This window comes from Equus caballus, chromosome 12 (genome assembly GCF_041296265.1).
Source record: "Equus caballus isolate H_3958 breed thoroughbred chromosome 12, TB-T2T, whole genome shotgun sequence".
Lineage (NCBI taxonomy): Eukaryota > Metazoa > Chordata > Mammalia > Perissodactyla > Equidae > Equus > Equus caballus.
Window position 1 is genome coordinate 18729963 of NC_091695.1, and position 19909 is coordinate 18749871.

General features: G+C 44.1%; 1 protein-coding gene across 2 annotated transcripts in view; it reads right to left on the reverse strand.

Annotated features, from left to right (window-relative positions):
- Nucleotides 1-19909, reverse strand: part of LOC138916399 (WAS/WASL-interacting protein family member 3-like) — a 38026-nt gene that overhangs the window by 16742 nt on the left and 1375 nt on the right. For both annotated transcript variants that reach the window (XM_070228667.1, XM_070228666.1), the window contains exons 2-3: nucleotides 17870-17952; nucleotides 4166-4245 (exon numbers count right to left, since the gene is read on the reverse strand). In XM_070228667.1, coding sequence (XP_070084768.1) covers nucleotides 4166-4192 — 27 coding nt within the window. In that variant the 5' untranslated portion in view covers nucleotides 4193-4245; nucleotides 17870-17952. The remainder of the gene's footprint in view (nucleotides 1-4165; nucleotides 4246-17869; nucleotides 17953-19909) is intronic.

Consider the following 19909-nt stretch of genomic DNA (forward strand, 5'->3'; position numbering starts at 1 on the left):
TTAAGCAACCTGGTGGAGGTTACACATCTGATCCATCTTTGTATTCCCTGACTGTGCCCAGCACAGTGCCAGGCACGTGGGTTATATACAAATTGTATTTGTTAACAAGTGAAAGAAAATGAGATCTCCACTTTCAGACTAAAACACAAACAGAAGTATATTAGCTTTAAGCTTCACACTTCACCTGCATTATTCAGATCACACAAGTATAGGGCATCTTCTAGCTTCCTGAACCTTTTGATCCATGTCTCCTGTTCTTCAAACTCATTCTTCATCACTGAGTTCAGGAAAGGCCTTGAGACTGGCCTGATTTTCAAAGAGCTTGGGGGATCTTTGGGGGCTGAAGTCTCAGCAGTAGGATTTTCTGGGGGCAGATCCTCTTCTAGAGTTTTCTACCAAAACATCACAACTATCTCACTGGCAACACATTCACCACCTAGATCTTCTCCAGTCTCTTGGCCAAAGATGAGGCCGTACAAGTAGCGAGATTTATTGTAATGTCCGGCTTTGTAAAGCTTGGAGGATGAGTTTCAAGTCCTGAGTGCTATAGGGCTACATCTGTGAAGCCTTCCAGGATGTAAATTACTGTGTTGAAAGCTTTCCATTTTTTTAAGAGAAGGGTGAAATCATGAATTTAATCAGTTTGCATTTCTGATTTGCACACAGAAAAGGCTTTTGTAACTGGCTGAGACTTTTCTTGATGTTCTATACTAGTGGGATCCATGAAGGAGGGGCTTCAGGAATTGCTTATCACTTCTCCATGGGAAAACCTCTGGACAGTGAGACTGAGGTTCTTGACAAAGAGTGACTGGAAGAATAGTGACATTGTCTTAGGCTCATGGGCTCCTTGTAGTGGACCATAAAAAACTTCTAGTTCTGTCTGTCCTGTTAATTTAACTAAGGAAGATGAGGCCCAGAGAGTGGAAGTGACTTACTGAGATCAGGCAGTGAATGGTAGACACAGAACTATAAGGAGATGTAGAGGTTATGTCTAGCTCAGTTTGGTATCCTAATCTCATGTCTACTGCAAAATAGAGATGTTTTTAGAATAATGGACAACATAGTCCCGACAGCCATGACAGGCATTCTGTCACCTATCATGTACAGAGTGGCATCTATTGTTTGATCTTCACAACCTCACTTTTCCAGGAATTTTCCCTCCTGCTGAGCAATATGGTTAGGGAGAGAACAGCCATATCTACGTGTACAGTGCAGGACTGGGTATCTAATGCAAAGGGACCAATGCACTCATTGTTCAGTGATTTTGGAACGATTTGTGAGAGATGAAGACAGAGGGATATACAAACGGAGATCATTCTGTGTGAGAGGTAGGAACTCTCACAGGTTTTACACACTGTATACTGGAAATGAGAAAAGGCTGATCTGACCCAGAAAGATAGAGACAGAGAGAGAGAGAGAGAGAATGAAGCTAATAGCAGAGAGAAGAGAAAAGATATAGGAAGTCATGATGAAGTTCAAGTCCCTGATTTTACTTCACTGTTACTTGTTACATTTCTAACCTTAGGTAGCATAATATGCTTCTCTCTCCTCCCAATAAATTTAGTAGAGTTTCTTATCTTAATTTCAATCCAAATAATGTTAACTAACTCACCATAGAATTATGACTCTAACTTTTGAAAATCATCTGTGCTTCCCCCAACTTTCCAAATACCTGTATTTCTCCAATATAGTACCTTTGTCTCAAACTTCTCACATAGAAAGTATGAAAATCCCATAGGTCTAAAGAACAGGAATTGAGATTAGATGTCCAGTTTTTAGTTGGTTAACAATCATGGATTAACCTGCTTCTGGGAAATGTGAAGAATTGTTTTGTTTGAAATAATAGAATGGTACACGATATGGTACCCACATGGATAAAAAGCAACCAGTAAATTTTAAGAGATTAATATAAAAGAATTCTACTTGGATAAAATCAACTTTGGGAAGGGCTGAAAGTTTTCATAAAATAAACAGAGTAGTGATTCTTATACTTTTTAGAGCTTTAGATCACTTGAGAAATCCAACGAAGGCTTTAGATAATCTACCCAGGCAAATACACATTTGCATGCAGGATGACTTTAGACAGTTCAAAGAGGTCCTTGGATCTGAAAAAGTGATTTTAGTAATTTTATATTTCTTCAGATATATACTTCAACACTCTCTTTGACCACTAAAGACAGGGAAAGGGGGAATTTGTATGAACCTGAATTAGGCTGAACTAAGTAAGTGAGTGAGTAGTAACTAACTAACACACTCTAAACTGTTTTGGTCCCACTGTGTCAGGAGGAAGTCCACGTTCCGTGATTGGCATGTAAGACTGTTCGAGTTCTTGTTCTTGCCTATCTTCTTTCAATCCCACATATGCATCTTTTTCTCCAACCACATAAAACCAGAAAACACGAAGCTGTTTTGTGCCTTGTGCATGCTGCTTCCTCTGCACTAAAAGCCCTTCTTGCCACTCAGGCCTTGGATGGTTGGGGTCCTACTCAGTCTTCAAGATTCGACTCATATTCCACTTCTTGTGGGAAGCCTTCTCTTACAGACAAGCTGGCTGAGGGGCGATTCTTTGTGGCCCCTTTATCCACCTCAGCACTTATCGTGGAAGGTTGTAATCATTTATTAGAATGACTCTCTTTTCTACCAGAGATCTGGAGACTGGCCTGTGAGATAGTCATTTATGTATCCTCAAGGTCTGGTTAGTGGCCAGGGCATAGCTGGTTCTCAAGACATGTTTACTGAATGAACAAGTGAATGAATGAGTGATTTTCTCTGGGATCATAAGATAGTTGCTTTACCACACCTCTGCTTCAATTCCCCTTTCTAAAAAGTGGGACAATGAATGCTCCTTATGCAGGAATGTGACACAAATCAATTACTGCAGAGATGCCATAAAATCCTCAAAACAGAGGCAAAATAAAAGAGCAAGGTGTACTTTTTTATAATCTTATTCACAATAGATGATACTCAAGGAGAAAAGCATTTGCTGTTGTTTCTGGCATGGCAAGAAGCTTGCCAAAATTGACATGATTTTCTAAAATATTTTGAAGTGTGAAGTGCATGAAGAGGCCTCCTGCCATTTTGAGATGAATTATGGTCTAATCTGGGCATTTAAATAAAAACAACGACAGAGAAACTCAGGATGCTTTTCAATTCTGTCTGCATCTTTTCCTGGCAAAGTGCTGGGAATATTAAAATGTAATTTAACTGCTTGCCAGATTTTGTTTGCAAAATCAAAGAGCCCATTACATTTTAAAATGTGGTGTCTGGGGAAAAGGTTGCCCTCAGTCTCTGGAAGCTGAATTTAAGATGTTGAAATAAGGGGCTGGCCCCGTGGCCTAGTGGTTAAGTTTGTGCGCTCCGCTGCAGGCGGCCCAGTGTTTCGTTGGTTCGAACCCTGGGCGCAGACATGGCACTGCTCATCAAACCATGCTGAGGCAGCATCCCACATGCCGCATCTAGAAGGACTCACAAGTAAAAGATACAACTATGTACCGGGGGGCTTTGAGGAGAAAATGGAAAAAAATAAAATCTTAAAAAAATGTTGAAATAGGTCTCAGAACCACCCTTTATTTTGATGGCAGTGGGAGGATTGGTCACAGGCTTCAGAACCAGTGCACATGCTACAGGTCCAACTTCTTGCGACAGGTGCCAAGCCCATCACCAGGTGGTGGAGAGAGGTTTCTGCAGCGATATCAGTTAAGGCAGGAACCACCCCACACTTGAAGAGGTTTCTACCTCCCTTCTCTGCCAGAGAAGACTCTCAAAGTCAAAGAGAGTCTGACATCACGGTGGTGCGTGGAAATCAAAAACCAAGAAGGGGGGGTTAGCCCTGTGGCTGAATGGTTAAGTTCACATGCTCTGCTTCAGCAGCCCAGGGCTTCACCAGTTCAGATCCTGGGAATGGATCTCATCAAGCCATGCTGAAGCAGCATCCACATAGCAGAAGCAGAAGGACCTACAAGTAGAATATAAAACTATGTACTAGGGGACTTTTGGGAGAAGAACAAAAAATTGGCAACAGATATTAGCTCAGGTCCAATCATTAAATAAATAAAAGAACAACAACAACAATAAAAACAGAAAGGAGACCCCACCCAGCATCAGAGAATAGAAGGTGAAAGATGAGTGAAGCTCTTCCTCAAGCTCCACATACCCAGGTGCATACCATATGTTCAGTTGTGCCTTGAGGCATCTCAGGAATGTCAGGCTGCACTGGAGTGGCAGAGGTTCCCTTTCCTCTGTTTCCTGAGAAAGAAAGAAAAAATGGAAGGGTTAAGTTTGGTCTCTTCATTGTAAGACTTTCACCCAGGCAAATAAAATGTTGAGGCCCTTCTATGTGGTTGGTACTGTGTTAGGTGATGGGGATATGGAGGTAGATCAGAAAGATCTGGTTCCTGCCCTGATGGAGCTGACAAAGGGGAGGTAGGTGCTAAACAATTACTCAAAATTATTATTTAGTTACAAACTACCATAAACACAACAAAAGAAGATGTGAAAATATTTTGTTTTAGGGTAGGGGTGGGAGTGGTGGAGAACCAGAGGAGGCTTCTTGGAGGAAGTGACACTTGAACTGTGGATCCAAAGGATGAATAGGAATTTCCAGTCAAAGGTGATGGTGGGTGTTCACAAGGAGCAGAGAGTTCCAGATAAGCAGAGACAAGAGCCTGTAGAACTGCCCTGAATCAGGAGGACTTGCACAGTTTGAGGAGTGGGCAGCAGCTTCCTCCCATGGCCCTACCTCTTAACAGAAAACCAGGCATTTCTGCCCCCTTTCTCCACACAGGTGTATGCCTCAAAGATCAGGCAAAACCTCTCTCTTCCACTTTCCCTTTCCTATCAATAGTCAGAGGTTCTGAATGGGATGAGGTTTGAACAGCATCTCTAACCCAGTATCCCCACAATTGGCTTCGGTTGTATTCATAGCATTTACCACTATTTACATCATTTTATGTGAAGGAAAAGCTTTCTGTTTACTGCAGGTGAAAAAGTTTCAAGCTGCTCCGAGTCATAGAGTTTGAGAGTTAAGGGGATTCTAGAAACAGTATATAGTATACAGGCAGGAAGATGAACTTTGGTGTCAGCCCTGAATGCTAATCTTGAGTCTTCCCTTTCCCAGCTGCAAGCTTTCAGATCCTAATTTTGCCAGTTGTGACAGGGGAGAAAACCAGTGATTTACAGTAATGTTGTAGAGATAAAAAATTACCTACCTAAAATACTTAACACAGGGAAGATGCTCAAAAACGGATTCATTGTTTGTTGTTGTGTCATTATTATCATAACACCTTAGGCAAGTCTAGTTTGCTTAATTGAAGACTAATTACGATGGGCCAGGAATTGTTCTGGGCACTGTTCACATGCATCATCCCTGTTAGTATAAGATCTAGATCCTAGACCCTGTCCCAGGCCAGTTTCTCTGCACTTTTAAAAGTTTCTTTAGAAGAAAATACACACTAGTCTCCCTGGCCTTTAAGCTTCCCTTTCTCCCCCCCAACATCTACAAACATGGAAACAGGTCATGGTTTGCACATGTAAAAATCATTTGAGAAATCTGAAGCAGAGCTGATGTTTTTTCTTTCTAACACAGTGGGAAGGATCATCTGTGTAGTCTGCCATTTGAAGGTTTGTACTGGAGAAAATAAGCCAAGCTGGCTTCTAGAGATTTCCAGGTGTTGGAAGGGTCAGGTTTTACAATGCTTCCATGAGTCTGAGAGTTACACATCCAGCCCTGCCATCAGCCCACCAATGACTAGAAATTAGTGGTCTTGAGCACTGGCTGCATATTAGACCCAGCTGGGGAGCTTTAAAAATTCCCAATGATTAGGCGTCACACCAGGGCAATTAAATAAGAGACTCAGGGTGAGAACCAAGCTCAGCACCTGTGAAGAATTCCCTCAGTAATCCTAAAGTGACACCAGGGTCGATAACAACTGGTCTAAATAAAGGATTCTGGCCTCATTGGGTCCACTGAATGAAGCTTTGTGAGAATATATATATATATATCAATATACATATTTGTGAGAATAATATATATTAAAGATCTGTACATGCCAGACATTTCCCACACATTTTCTTACTTGAAGAATAATGCTCTGTGGTAGAAAGCATCTCCATTTGACAGATAAGGTAACAGAGGCAATAAAGGCTTCAGTTCCCTGCTTAAGATTACAGAGGTGGGGTTAGGTCTTGGATTCTAACTCATTCATTCATTCAACAAACATTTGTTTAATGCTTACTACATGCTGGGCACTGTTTTAGGCACCATGATACAACAATGAGTAAGAGAGAATCTTCTCATGGAGAGTGCATTCCAGTGGTAAGGGCAAAGAGAGACATAAAATAATGTCAAATAGTGATAAATGCTATAAACACAACCAAAGCCAATTATGGGGGTAGATAGAAATGCAGTTGCTATTTTTGATAGTGAATTCACCAAAGGCCTCTCTGAAGTGACATTTAAATAGAGCCGTGAATAGAGAAACAAGGGAGAAAGCCAAGCAAATGTCTGAGGAAAGAGCATTCCGGGATAAAGCTCTGGCAAGAGCAAAGACCTCAAGGGCGGGGTGTTTGGTGCATTCAAGCAACAGCTAAGAAGAGAGCAAAGCTAACCCAGGATGAAAAGGGAAGAGAAGTGGGTCGTGTCATGCCCTGTGATTTGAGTTGATTTTTTTTTGGCTTCCAGCATTTGTTCCTCCTCTGGTGATTACCCACTTCTAGTGTTAGCAACTATATTTTGCTTTGTGGAGACAATTCCTCACCCATCCCAGTGCTGTGGTTTGGTAGGATTAACCCCCAATTCCAACTCTAAACTTGGTCTCTGCTTAGTTAAAGACTAACGTGGTATCTCAATCACGATCTTGGTTCAAAGATGGGCATAAGACTCAATCTGAGCCTCAGAGGTGAGAGGAGTTAGCTGCTATAATTTCTTAGCTAGTAATGTTCTCTCCTTCCTGGAAGGACCTACCAAAAGAGGGAGCTATACAGATATGATGACATAGCTGCCATGGCTATTTTGCTATTGCAGAGGAGTGCCCACCTGGAGAAGTTGGAGGACTACCACGTAGAGCCTAGAGATTATGCCAACACCAAGTAAAGCAGAACAGAGAGCCAGAATGAAAGCAGATCCTTGATTTTGACACCTGAATGGTTAGATCAACCCACACCTGTAAGGCTTGCTGCTGCCAGACTTTGCAGTTACATAAAACAAAATCTCTTCATTGCCTATACCGAGTTTGGTTTTCTGTCCCTCTGTATAAGTAGTTCTAAGTAAGAATTACTATAGGTATTTTTTTTTCCTTGATAAAAGGGAAGCCAAACTCTTAGCCATTTTTCTGCCAAATCTTGAGTTACAGGTCTTCAAGAAATGTTTGAGGGGATCCATGAGCCTCTGAGGCTACCTTCCTTCCCTCCTAATTATCCCCCATCAGCAGCCATGCTATAGCCCTGCTCCATGGTTGCTGCTTCTTCCTCTCCCTCACTCACAGGCCCCACAATGAAGAGATGCAAAGTTGGGCCCACACTTCATTATTGTGAAATACCCCTTTAGACCTTAGACCATACCATGTTTGGTGGGCTCTAAACGTTTTGTATTTGTCCACATGAGAATTTCTTGGATCTGTGGCTTGAAGTCTTTTATAACTTTTGGAAATTTCTCAGCCATAATTGTTTCAGATATTGCTTTAGCTCCCTTCTCTTCCTCCTGTCCTTCTGAAACGGTGATTATATGTGTACTGGGTATTGTCAGCATTTCCCATATGTCTCATATACACTTCTTTTTTAATATTTCGTTCTCTTTTTTCATTCATGCTTATTATTTAAAGCCTCCAAGTTTGTGGTAATTTGCTACAGCAGCCTTAAGAAAATGAATACCCTCATTCTCAGTCGTCCAATCCTGGCATAACCAACCCACAATCCCCTGTTGTAAATTCCCTCTGTTTGAAATACCTGGTAATGTTTCTCTTTCTCCACTGAAATACAAAATGATATACCACCCCCGACTGAAACTCTCAGAAACTTGTATTTGATCCCAAGGGGAATTAGTGAACAGTTCATGTGTGTAGTTAATACCAATGCATATTTTTTTCACCTGTCATACTTAAAACTTGCTAATTGCTAAATATTTTGTGCAATTCACCCTTATAATTTCACTTAATATTACATCTTGGAAATCTTCCAGTATTGGGCCAACCATGTTATTTTACTGCCGAATACTTTTACCAATTGAATATACTGTAATTCAATTAAATGGTCCCTGAAGGATCGTTTTGCTGTTTTCATTTTTAAAAACACTTACCAAAAAAAATTCCTGCACTAAACTTATATGTAAATCTGGGAGGATTTTTTTGTGAGATATCAGTAACATAAGTACCTAGCTTTGGGATTCCTAGATCCAAGGGACTAGGTGACTGAAATTCTAATACATAATACCCACTCTAACTTCTTCTATAAGTGTATCTATCAAAGGGCTATCACCAGAGACTGCTTCATGATATAATAATATTTGGAGACTTATGCCTTTTATGATCCAACTGGCCTAAAAGAACAGCCATCAAGGCAATCATCACTCCTAGTGTTTCTTCACTGGTGAGGCATCTACATTTCTGGGAGTAATGAGATGAAACACAACAAGGAAACCACTGAAGCTAAGCAGCATAGTCAACAATAGTTCTGGGAAATGGGAGTGGTCTCAAAGAGCAAAATAACTGAACTCACCTGTAGGCAAGTCAGAGGAAGCTCTGCTCAATTACTCAAGAAAACTCTGTCATCTGTGCAAGGAAAGGAGCCATAAGATGGGTGAACCATATCATTGCACTGAAAGAATGTGCAATAAAGCTGGAAATTAAATTGATACTGAAGGAGCTTTTTGATACTTGTATCATTCACAGTGCATGCAGGAAACAGAAACTACTTTAAGTATCTCCACTAGAAAGGGCTTTACTATAGGAAATTAGACGTCCACAGAATTATTGCAAGAGCTAGTAGAATGGAGTTTGGTGTCTGCTGCTAGACTCAGGCTCAGGGTCAGGCCTCAGCAGATGTAGTCCAGAGATGGGGGAACTGCAGGAAATTCTGGCTGATGTCTCAACCCCTGACCATGAGGTTGGTGACTAGGCAGTGCAAAGTGCCTTTGGGCCACTGGAAAAACTGATGCCTACCAGGGCCTGGAGTTGCTACTAATGCAGGAAAATAAATATATGAAATGTCCCTGCTGCACTTCACTACCCCTTCTGCCTTTCAAATCTCATGCAACTGCATTACATTGATGGAACTTAAATCAATTCTAAAACCGTGGCATCAAGGGAGTTTTGGAAACGTTCTTTTTAGCCCTCTCAAATATGGGAAGTACTGCAAGACAAGAAAGAACGTAGAAGGGGATAGAAATGGGTGTTGAGTGTAAATAGATGACATTTGGTGAAGTCCCCAAGCAGGAATTTCATTGAACAATACTTGTGCATGTGACAATCAGGGAGTCATGTAATGCTTATGAGTACTTTAGGAATGCTTTGTTAGTGAAAATCACTTATACTTGCTTGTCCAGTATCCTTCCTCCATTTATATATAAATACATTCTTCTCCGGGATCATGGACTACTGTCAATATCCCATACGCTCCCTTAGCCTATGCTGTGGCCACCTTGTTTAATTAACTCTATCACTTTCTCCACCCATCCTTCCCTCCCTTCTTCCCTTCCCCCCACTCTGTGTCTCTGTCTCTGTATCTCTCATTATTTTTGGGTTCTGGTTCTTCCTGAAGTTCCATTTTCCCTCAATTTTATATGTCATTCCATAGCCTTTAAAAATATTTATTTTGCTTATGTTAACAAAAGGCAGTTTCTGTTTCTAGCAACCAGATGGCCACTGGTAAGAATTTCTATCTCCTTCTTACCTATCAAAAGTCAAGCAAGGGGGCCAGCCCCGTGGCTGAGTGGTTAGGTTAGCGTGCTCTGCTGCAGGCAGCCCACTGTTTCATCAGTTCAGATCCTGGGCGCGGACATGGCGCCGCTCATCCATCCACATTGAGGCGGCATCCCACATGCCACAACTGGAAGGACCCACAACTAAGAATATACAACTATGTACCGGGGGGCTTTGGGGAGAAAAAGGAAAAACTAAAATCTTTAAAAACAAAAAAGTCAAGCAAGTTGTGAGATATATGTCCTGGGTTTTCCAGAGGAGTTCTAATGTCATGTGATCTTATTCTCTTCAAATAAAAATGATTGTTAGATTTTTAACTAGTTTGATTTGTTTATACCTCATAAAGCTTTTTCTAAAATGATACCACAAATCAGAAAATACGGCGTCCTGAGCTTCATGTCACTTTGGACATATGAATAGGTAAGGCATAGGTATGCAGGGCCACAAGCTAGGCAGCTGATGACCGTATCAGCTGCTGAAGGCCTAGGCAGGGAAGAGAAATTTGATGAAGCAGCACTCTCAAGAAATATTAATAATTCAATGAAGATCTGATATCAGCCCGAATCTGGAAATGAGCTATAGTAGAAGTAGCTCCTGCCTTCTACACTTTCTGTAATTTCTTTCCAGGCCTTCTTAGGAGAGACAGGCTTATGCCTATGACATCTTCTGACCCTCTGAGAAATGACAATAATGCAACAACAAAGTCCCAGATCCATTGATATTTCCATATTCATAACATTTATTTTTCAGAGCTGCTAGGAGTTACCAAATATGAGATAAAGCCTCTGGACAAAATGACACTAGAAAACCTCTTTCCCCTTCCTGCTTATGTGCTGATAGTAGGGGACCTGTGGATGGCCACTTTCTCACTGTGCTAACATGTTCTTCCCTCTGTGTGAGCGCATCCCTGATGTCTCCCTGTGATTCCAAATTTTCTCCTTTTACAACAACCCCAGTCAGACAGGATTAGGGCTCCACCTTAATGGCCTCATGTAACTTAATCACCACTTTAAAGTCCTTGTCTCCAAATACAATCACCTTCCGAGGTGCTAAGTGTTAGGGCTTCAACATATGAATTTTGGGAGGATACAATTAAGCCCATAATGGTGACAATGATTCAAAGAAGCCCAACTTTTGGTACAACTTACTTAAGGTCTCTGAACCTCAGTATATTCATCTGTGAAGTGGGTATAGAACAACACAACTCCTGGGGCTATTGGTAGTATGAAAAGGGATGAGCCGTGTAGAATGTCTAGCCTGTGCCTGGGACATGTGAAGTGTGTGCATTAAAGCCTTATGCCCCTGAGTCAGGCAGTCATTTTGGTTACCGTTTAACTCAGCTGCTGGGATGCTCATTCAACAGCACCATCTTCCTCTGATTTTACCTTCTTGATCATGAAGCCTAAGTTGTTACCCAAAGCCAGTGCATTTCAGAGCCAGGATTTCCATCTAGGCCTGTGTGATTCCAGGCTCATTCTGCCTTTCTGCATGGACGGGGGCTGAAGGGGTAGGGGAGGTGCTAAACTGGAGAGGAGAAGTTACCTGCAGGCCCTGAGCTTCTTTGGATACAACCTGCCCCTAGAACTTAAAAGTCTCCCCATATTTGCATCTGTATCCCCCACATCTCCTGGGTCCTAGAGGAGAGGGCAGTAGATACTGAGCTTCTCAAATCCAGGACTGTTTTCAGTACCAAGCCAAGGGTGGAGTCAGCTGTGGAACTCAGCAGTGTGCCTAAAGCCCCTGTGCCTCACCACCATCGTACAAGCTTCTGAGTTTCATAGGACTTGCAGGAGCACAGGTATAGAGTATCAAGAGCCAAGACCCCGAAGGCAGAGAGCCTGCATTTTACTCAGCCTTCTCGATGAATTCATTTATCAGCTACACATTGGTTTTAGCCTCTCTCTGGTGCCTCAGTTTCCTCATTTGAAAGAAATAATACCTACCTCATGGGGCACTTGCAAGGATTAAAAGAGTTAATATTTAGAAAGCACTTAGAATATTGCCTGAAATATAGTAAACACTATATAATTGTTAGCTATTAATAATAAAAATAACTTTATTAACAATATTATTATCCTCATTCCATATGAATTCTCACCCCATATGAATTATGGGCTTCTGCAGAAGGATAGCATGCCTGAGGCAAAGTCATCCGTTCCGTTCGAAGCCAAAGAACAAGCGGGTGAGGAAGATGACCCAGGATAAGACATCTGCAGGCCTGGTGGACAGGCTGTGCTAGAGACCGAGGCAGGGTGGAATCCCAATGATCCTGAGGATTGAGGAAAGAGAGGATATTTTCGGGGTCTGTTTCTGAAAGCCATGAAAAGAGTAAGCTGGCCACCCATTAAGTGGCCTGAATTAAGACAGGTCCAATAGGGCCCTGAGGAAAGCCGCCCCCCCACCCCCCCCACATACACACAGTTTGTTCCAGAGGCCTCAGGACTGCCTCAGGCGATACACAAACTGGGACCTGGAGGCCCGGGGCAGTACAGTGACCCCTAATCCGTGTTTCAGATCTCAGAAGTCCTCCAGACACCCATGGGAAACTCCAAAAGTTGGCGATCGGTCCTGCTACCAGTCCTGCACAGCTACGAGTGGCTGCACGGAGGGTGCTCCATAACCAGCTTGAAGCTGAGGATGCAAAGGAAGACAAGAAGATGAAAAGGCAGGCCGCCCTGCTCGCTGTGGCCCGCCAGTCTCCTCAAGGTAACCTGAGGGAGTGGAGGCATATGCCATGGGTGAGTAACCCCGGTCCCCACCGAGGAGCCAGGAGGCCACCAACAACATCGGGGGCTAATCCGTGTGCGGACTGCCAACAGGAAGGGCGTTGGTGGCAGGATTATCCGAACCGTCCCCAGGGAGGGAAGGGATCGAAGAAGACCGAGCCGTGGCAGTTTCCCTTGACCACAGATGAGATGTGATGGGGCTGAGGGACAGCCCCCTCCCCCGGTTGGCTCCAGGAGGCCCCGGTGACCTCGGCAGGAAGGAGGAGAGCAGGCTGAATCTTTGCTCCCTAGTGGAGCCGTGTTCTTGGTGTTGAATGTCCACAAGGGAAACCTTTCTGAAGGAAAGTGTGAACTGAAGGAGGTCTCAGGAAAGGGAGAGACTGGAAGATTTCTGGAGCCCTGGGCCTGTGAAACAGGGTCCAAACTGATGAAGGATTCCTCACTGTGTGTACCAGAATGCCCCGTTCCCCAACCCTTCTAGGGAGGGACATGCTATGTAAGTTAGTGGCCTCCACAGGCCGGGAACAGGAGAAAACCGAGATCCAAGTGCCAAAAATTGGCAGAGGTGAGCTGATGGCCCTCTTGCAGGATACAGCAGCCCCTGAGAAGCGGGAGATTCCCCTACATGATTCAAGCAGGGCTAACTCGGAACTATGGGCCCTGGGACAGGTGGAGTGAGCAGCCGGTGCCACGCCAGGAAAGGTAAAACGGAAGCAGGTAGGTGGCTGGCCCCGGGTAAAACATATGCCCCTTGAAGCCAGAAGCCATAAAGAGGAAGCTTTCCCGGAATCAGTAAGTTTTCAGAACAGGGGAATCTAGCTTTGCTCGAGACCTTAGTGCTCTCAATGCTGTGCGCTCCTGGGGCTATAATAGTAAATGTCTTCCCTTGGTTTCCGGCACCGAGCGCCTAAAAGTCCTGTGATGGCCCATACGAGAGCCACATGGCGCATCTTTGGTTAGGAGAATTACTTTAGGGCTCAGTTCCTGAAACGAGTCCAGAGCCAGAAAGGTGAAGTGGTTTGTCTGGTGTTATTCCTAACAAGCCCCTTTCAACGCCACCTGAACTGGTGTTAACGAGGTGAGTGTTGGAGAAGCCCTAAGGGTGGGGGCTGGGTGCCGGGGAAACCACCTGTGTGATTCGATTCTGGGCTTGGAAGTTTCAGGCCCGTCCCCGCCCCCACCCATGGGGTGGGGGAGGGGGCAAGAGGTGCTGAAGATCGCGTTGAGTAGCCAACGACCAATGACCGTAATCTACCATGCCTAGACGATGGAGTCTCCGTTAGACTCCGAAAGGATGGTGTTCAGACAGCTGCCACGTTGGCGAACACGTGGAGGTTCGGGGAGAGTGGCACACCCAGAGAGGCCCTGGGAGCTCCTCCTCCCTGCCACAGGTTTTGCTCTATGCACCTCTTCCATGTGGCTTTTCAGAAGGGAGAGGTTCTCCTGAGTTGTGTGAGCCGCTCTATCAGAGCCCTCAAACCCAAGGAGGAGGTGGTGGGAACCTGCGGTCTCGCGGCCGGTTTGTCAGGAGCACAGGTCATGACCCGAACTTGCAATTGGCATCGAAAATGGGGGCGGGAAGAAGTGTAATCCTGCGGGTTGTGATTCTATCCCCAGGAGGACAGAGTCAGCTTGAGTTAAGTATGTTCAGCATTTTAACCAGTAACGGATATGAGGTGTCTAAAGGGATGACTGTGTGTTTTCTTCTTTGGATTCTTTACATTGGATGCATGGCTATCAGTCCCTCTGATAAACTATGGGGACCAGAAACGGACACTTTGAATGGGGTAAGATAGATACCGTGGTGAAAGGATAGCCCCCATGCTTGAGAGCTGTAGCTGTCACCTGCTTGTTAATCAAGAAAGCAAAAATAATTGGCTATGGGCCTACCTATGAGGGTTTGGACCCCTTCATCAATTCTCTAGTCTACCAGTGACTGATGACGCCTCTGGCTATCCCAAAATAGAATACTGCACTATCAAGATATGATGCTAGATTCCCTTCAGATTTCTTTAAAATCCTGTCATATCTTAAACTCTGCTGCCCTTCTCCTTGATTCCAATGGGTCTTTAAGCCATGCTTGCCCAGAAGTGACCTCCAGCCACAGAGGTCTCCAGAGTGAATCATGGACGTTAAACATGGGCCAGAGATGCTTAAACTGCTAGAAGTGGTACAGGTCCCCAAGAAAGTAGCTGGGATCCATGGTAAAGCCCATCAAAGTGAGGAATCAGATTCCACAAAAGGACATAAAGTGGCAGCTGCAGCTGCAAAAATGGCCGCTCCATCAGGAGAGCTTCTCTAGTTACCATTAATTTCCACACTGCCCTTGTGTGAACTGACACCTTCTGTGAACTTACTACAGATGAAGTGAGGGAAGCTACTACACAGCATTATCAGTGGTCCCCAATAGTCAGGGGCTGGATGACAAACAAACGAGGCAAGGTTTATGTCCTCAAATAGCTTTAGTGTGCTCATGCCAACTTAACTCGCAAGGATTCAACCCACTTTGATTTTGGTAACACCATGACCTCACAGAGACCACCTCTGACCTCATAGAGGCCCCTTCTGTCCTCACTGAGAGAGATCTCAGCTGACCTAACAGAGACAACCCCTGACACTTTAGACACTCCCCCTGACCACACAGAGACATCCCATGCCCACACAGAGACTTGTCTGACCACCCAGAGAGCTCCACTGACCTCATAGTGAACCACTCATAGTGAACTTCCCTCAAGGTGAGGTCTCCTGATTTCATAGAGAACTCCCTGAACACACAAAGAACTCCCATGACCTCCAAGAAACCTCTAGTGACATTATAGAGAGCCCCCTCTGACCTCACCGAGACCTGATGTCACAGAGGTCAACCATTACTTCAACAAGACCCCCTACAACACAGTGAGAACTCCACTAATTTCATGGAAACCTCAAGTGACTCTCACCAGATCTAGTATCTCACGGAAATAAAGAGAGGATGGTGGGTGCACCTTCCCCTCCCCAACTGACTGACAAATTCCATGCATCTTATTGACTGTTAGCACTCTGGAAGCCCAGTTCCATGGAGGGAAAACCCTTCTATCTATGCATGCACAGCAAAGGTGACTGGTTTCAGAAAGGCCCTTGGGCTTGCTGAGCGACAGGTCCTTGTGGCACTGAAAGTGTAGGGGAGCCCACTGGTGGTGGCCGGGTGCAGCTGCTGGTGAACTGGGATTCCCAACTTCTACAACTGTGTCTCACATCCCCTTCTCCCCTTCTGCTCAGGTCCCACTCCCATCCTTTGAAAATAGCTTTCTGCCCCTCTTGCCCATCAGGGACCAGGGGGCAGGGCAAGGCTATCCCTCCTGCATTCTGATCATCTGGGGCCTCCTTTATTGTTTGACAGAACAAGGCCTCCCATCAGGAAGGAGCTTTTCAACACAGGGAGCAGTAAATGTTTGACAAGTCAAAACGGCTCAGGAACGCTAGCCAAAGGAGTGTGGCCACACTAGGCATGCCACACCCCCTGTGGAAATAATGGGGAAATTGGCAGGAGTGCCCTTCCAGGGGCAGGCACCTCCCTTCACTCTGGAGTCACTAAAGCCATGCCCTCCTGCTGCCCAGAGCTCCACTCTTGAGAGAAATCCATGACTAAGGTCCAAGGCAGGCCTTCCCCTGGCCATCTCCCTGGGTGCACTGTGGCAGGGCACAGGGAGAGGTGTTTCCTCTGGAGGAGAATATGGTCTTCATGCCCCTGCCTCAGGGTAATTCCTCTTGCCCCACGACTCCTATCAGACCCAATCCCAACATGCCCAGGTCCAGATTTGCTACCACAGTGGTGAACTTGGAACCTACTTCTTACTTCCCTGTCCAGCCTACTGCGGTGGTGTTCTGGGTGGTTGGGGAAATGGCACTGGCGGTGGCTGCAGTGGTAAAGGCCATGGTGGCAGCTGCTTCCCAGACCTCTGGCATCTTGGGGACCCGAGGAGTGCATCGTTGGTGCACCCACACCCTCCTCAGCCCCCCATCTCTCCCATCCGTCCTAGTGACTCACCACTCCAGGAGCCCTGCTTTCCTCACTTACAGCCATCTCTTTGACTGCACTTGTTTAAATTACATGGCCTTGAAACCTCCCTCCATAAGCTATTCAGATCAAAATCCTCCCTGGAACCTTCTGAGTTGGCTGACAACAGAGCAGCAAAGTCCACAACATTCTCCGAAGTTAGAGGCAAGATTTTCATCTTGAACTTCCTGGGCACACCCCTGGGCTCCTAAGCAGGCTTCATCTGACCTTAATTATGGATTTCAGGCCATCCCCTTCTGTCTGTTTGAATCTGGTCTGCCTACCAGTATTTCATGTTCTGGAGAATATCTTGGGTATTTTCCAGGTGAAACTTCAGTGTTTCCTCATGGCTTTACTGCCTCAGTTGGTCCAACAGCTTATGGAGGTTGGCCTCCTGGGCCCACGTGACTTCACATATGTTAAATCACTTTGAACCTGTGAGTGAAACATGTCACACTAGTTCTATTCAATGGGTTCTTCCCCAATGTGAGATTTCTGCTTATTGGAGGAGCTAAGAGGCACTTAAAAGACTGCCCACAGACGTTCATTTGTTCTTTTCTCTATGTATGAATTCTAGGCTAATCAGTCAGTCATAGTTCCTGGTTAAAAACCTTCCCCATGTAAGTTACATATGCATGGTGTGTTACTCTCTTGCATGCATTAAGATTTTTTTTTTTGAGGAAGATTAGCCCTGAGCTAACATCTGCTGCCAATCCTCTTTTTGCTATGGAAGACTGGCCTTGAGCTAACATCTGTGTCCATCTTCCTTTACTTTATATGTGGGACGTCTGCTATAGAATGCCCTGCCAAGTGGTCCCATGTCTGCACCCGGGATCCAAACTGGTGAAGCCTGGGCCACTGAAGTGGAATGTGTGAACTTAACTGTTGTGACGCTGGAGCAGCCCAGAGATTTCTTCTTTATAACACCTCAACTGTACAGTTGGTTAATTTTGTAACTTCATTGTGTTTCATAGACTAGGTATTTGAGCCGTGTTTATACAATTGCCCTTTTATAAGAACTCAGGTTGTAGCTCTGAGCTCAGGTCAATATCTTTCCTAAATTAAAATTATGCAAAACTTTCTGCTGCGGTGGCACTCTCAACTCAAATTATAGTCCCATTATTGTGCTTTACTAGTAATCAACCTGTTCCCAGACCTCTAATGTAGGGGACAATGGTTCAACCCCAGAAACTTACCATCACTGTGCAGTTACATGGATCCTTCCTGCAGATATCTGGTATAGGTACCATTTCTTGGTTTTAAAGGTTCCTTCTCCTTCCTAAAGTAAATTAAAAAATGAATTTCTCAAGAGGCATTAGGGAACCAAAGTGCTGTACAGCATGCAAGGCAAATATTGACCCTTACACAGGACAAGAATGTGAAATGGAGCAATGCACTAGTGTCTAGAAACATGTTTTAGGGCACTGTCAATTACAAAATGTTTTCAAGATTGAAGAGAAAACTAAGACGGATTTTGGTAAGGTTATGAGAGAAGAAATCATCAAGGGGAAGGGATGAGGGCAAAGTTCACAATATGAAAGTTTTGATCTAAAGAGGACATAAACTATAAATAAAAGACATTGATAAATGCTAGGAATAATGACAACATTGAGAATTTTCCTCCACTGGATTCTCATACTTTCCTGAAAAGACCATTGACTTAAGGAAATCTGCAGTTGGCATTACCAAGGTCCTGATCCCTCACTGACTAGGCTTCTCCTCATCATGAACACACATGCCTGGAGCTTACCCAGCCTCAGGCCTTGTGGGAATCCCCTTTCTTCCCTCCACAACGCCTCTCCTTGCTCCAGTGGGAAATTGTGTCTTATTTACAGAGCTGCCACCCTGTTCATGGGAAAAAGCCACTTGAATTTTGAACTGTGTTTTAAGAACCATACGTATTCCTCAAGTCAAGGACAGGATCTCAATGAACAACTAAGTGAGCATTGAAGAAAACCTTGTAAGTCCTTGAGCAGAGCAGGAGGAACACCATGACACCAAGCCAAAAACATTGAGGAACTCGTGGATGTGCACGAGCAAGCTCACAGAGTAAAGATTCCCAGTGTTTTCAACAAGGGAGGAATTAAATGTTTCTAGTTAATCCAGAATAACCTAAATTTATGTTGCCTGGTATTTTTTCTACTGTGGTCTCAAACTCTGGGATTGCTGCTTAGAACAGAATAATTACCTAGGAATTGTTTAATCTTACTGTTTAGTTATTTAAAAAAATCCATTGAGTTTTCAGCACTGTTCTGGGTGCTGGCAATAGAGCAGCAACAAAGACATAAAATTGTGGTCAAGAAGACTATATTCTAGTGAAGGGACAAATTACATGTCATTAAATCAATAAATAAACAGAATTACCTTCTCATGGTTGTGTTATGAAAGAATAAAAATGAGAGCTGAGAGGGGAGCATGATATGTGGAAACTTCTCTGGATACTTGTTGAGTAAATAAGTCCTTATTGACAGACTCAACAACAGAGAGAAGATGAGTGATGTTCTCCAGCATCACATCTCTGTATAGCTTTTGCCGGGATGCGCCCACCAAGGCCTATTCTTCCTGGGTGAAGTCCACAACCACATCCATGAAGATCGCTGATTCCTAAAACATTGTGGACATTCTGTTTCAGACAGGGACATCTCTACCAGAGTCCAGGGGCAGAAAGTTGACATGATAGAGTTGGGGAAGTGAGGCTGTAGGTTTAGAAAGCTCAAGTCCTCTTTGGGGTTCTAGCCAAACGCTTCCCTGTGCTGATCTGGCATGTGTTATTCATGCATAACTACAAATGTATATACAGTCTGTACACAGCCTTAATACATACTAGCTTCATTATAAAGGAATATCACATGATGTGCAATGTGAAGTAAACTGGACATTTCCCAAAAATATGGTAAATCTCATTTACAGACTGGTGCGTTTAATATAGTTTATTGGTTGTCAACTTAAGAATACATAACTAGACTCTCCTCACCAATTTAAAGTAAATCAGAGACTCATCACATAGCAGGCAATATCAATTGCCTGTGACACACAACTGTGAATATGTGTAAACACTTCCCCTATAGGAACCTTACCTTTCTCCTTTGTGAAATGGTTTAACAACCTCTTACAAATGTTGACAGATTCAATGAGCTAATTTGTAAAGCACTTCCTTTATATCAAACACTCAATACACATAAGTAATAGGTATGTTATTTGAATGAAGCCATACTGACCATTCTGCAAAATGGAAC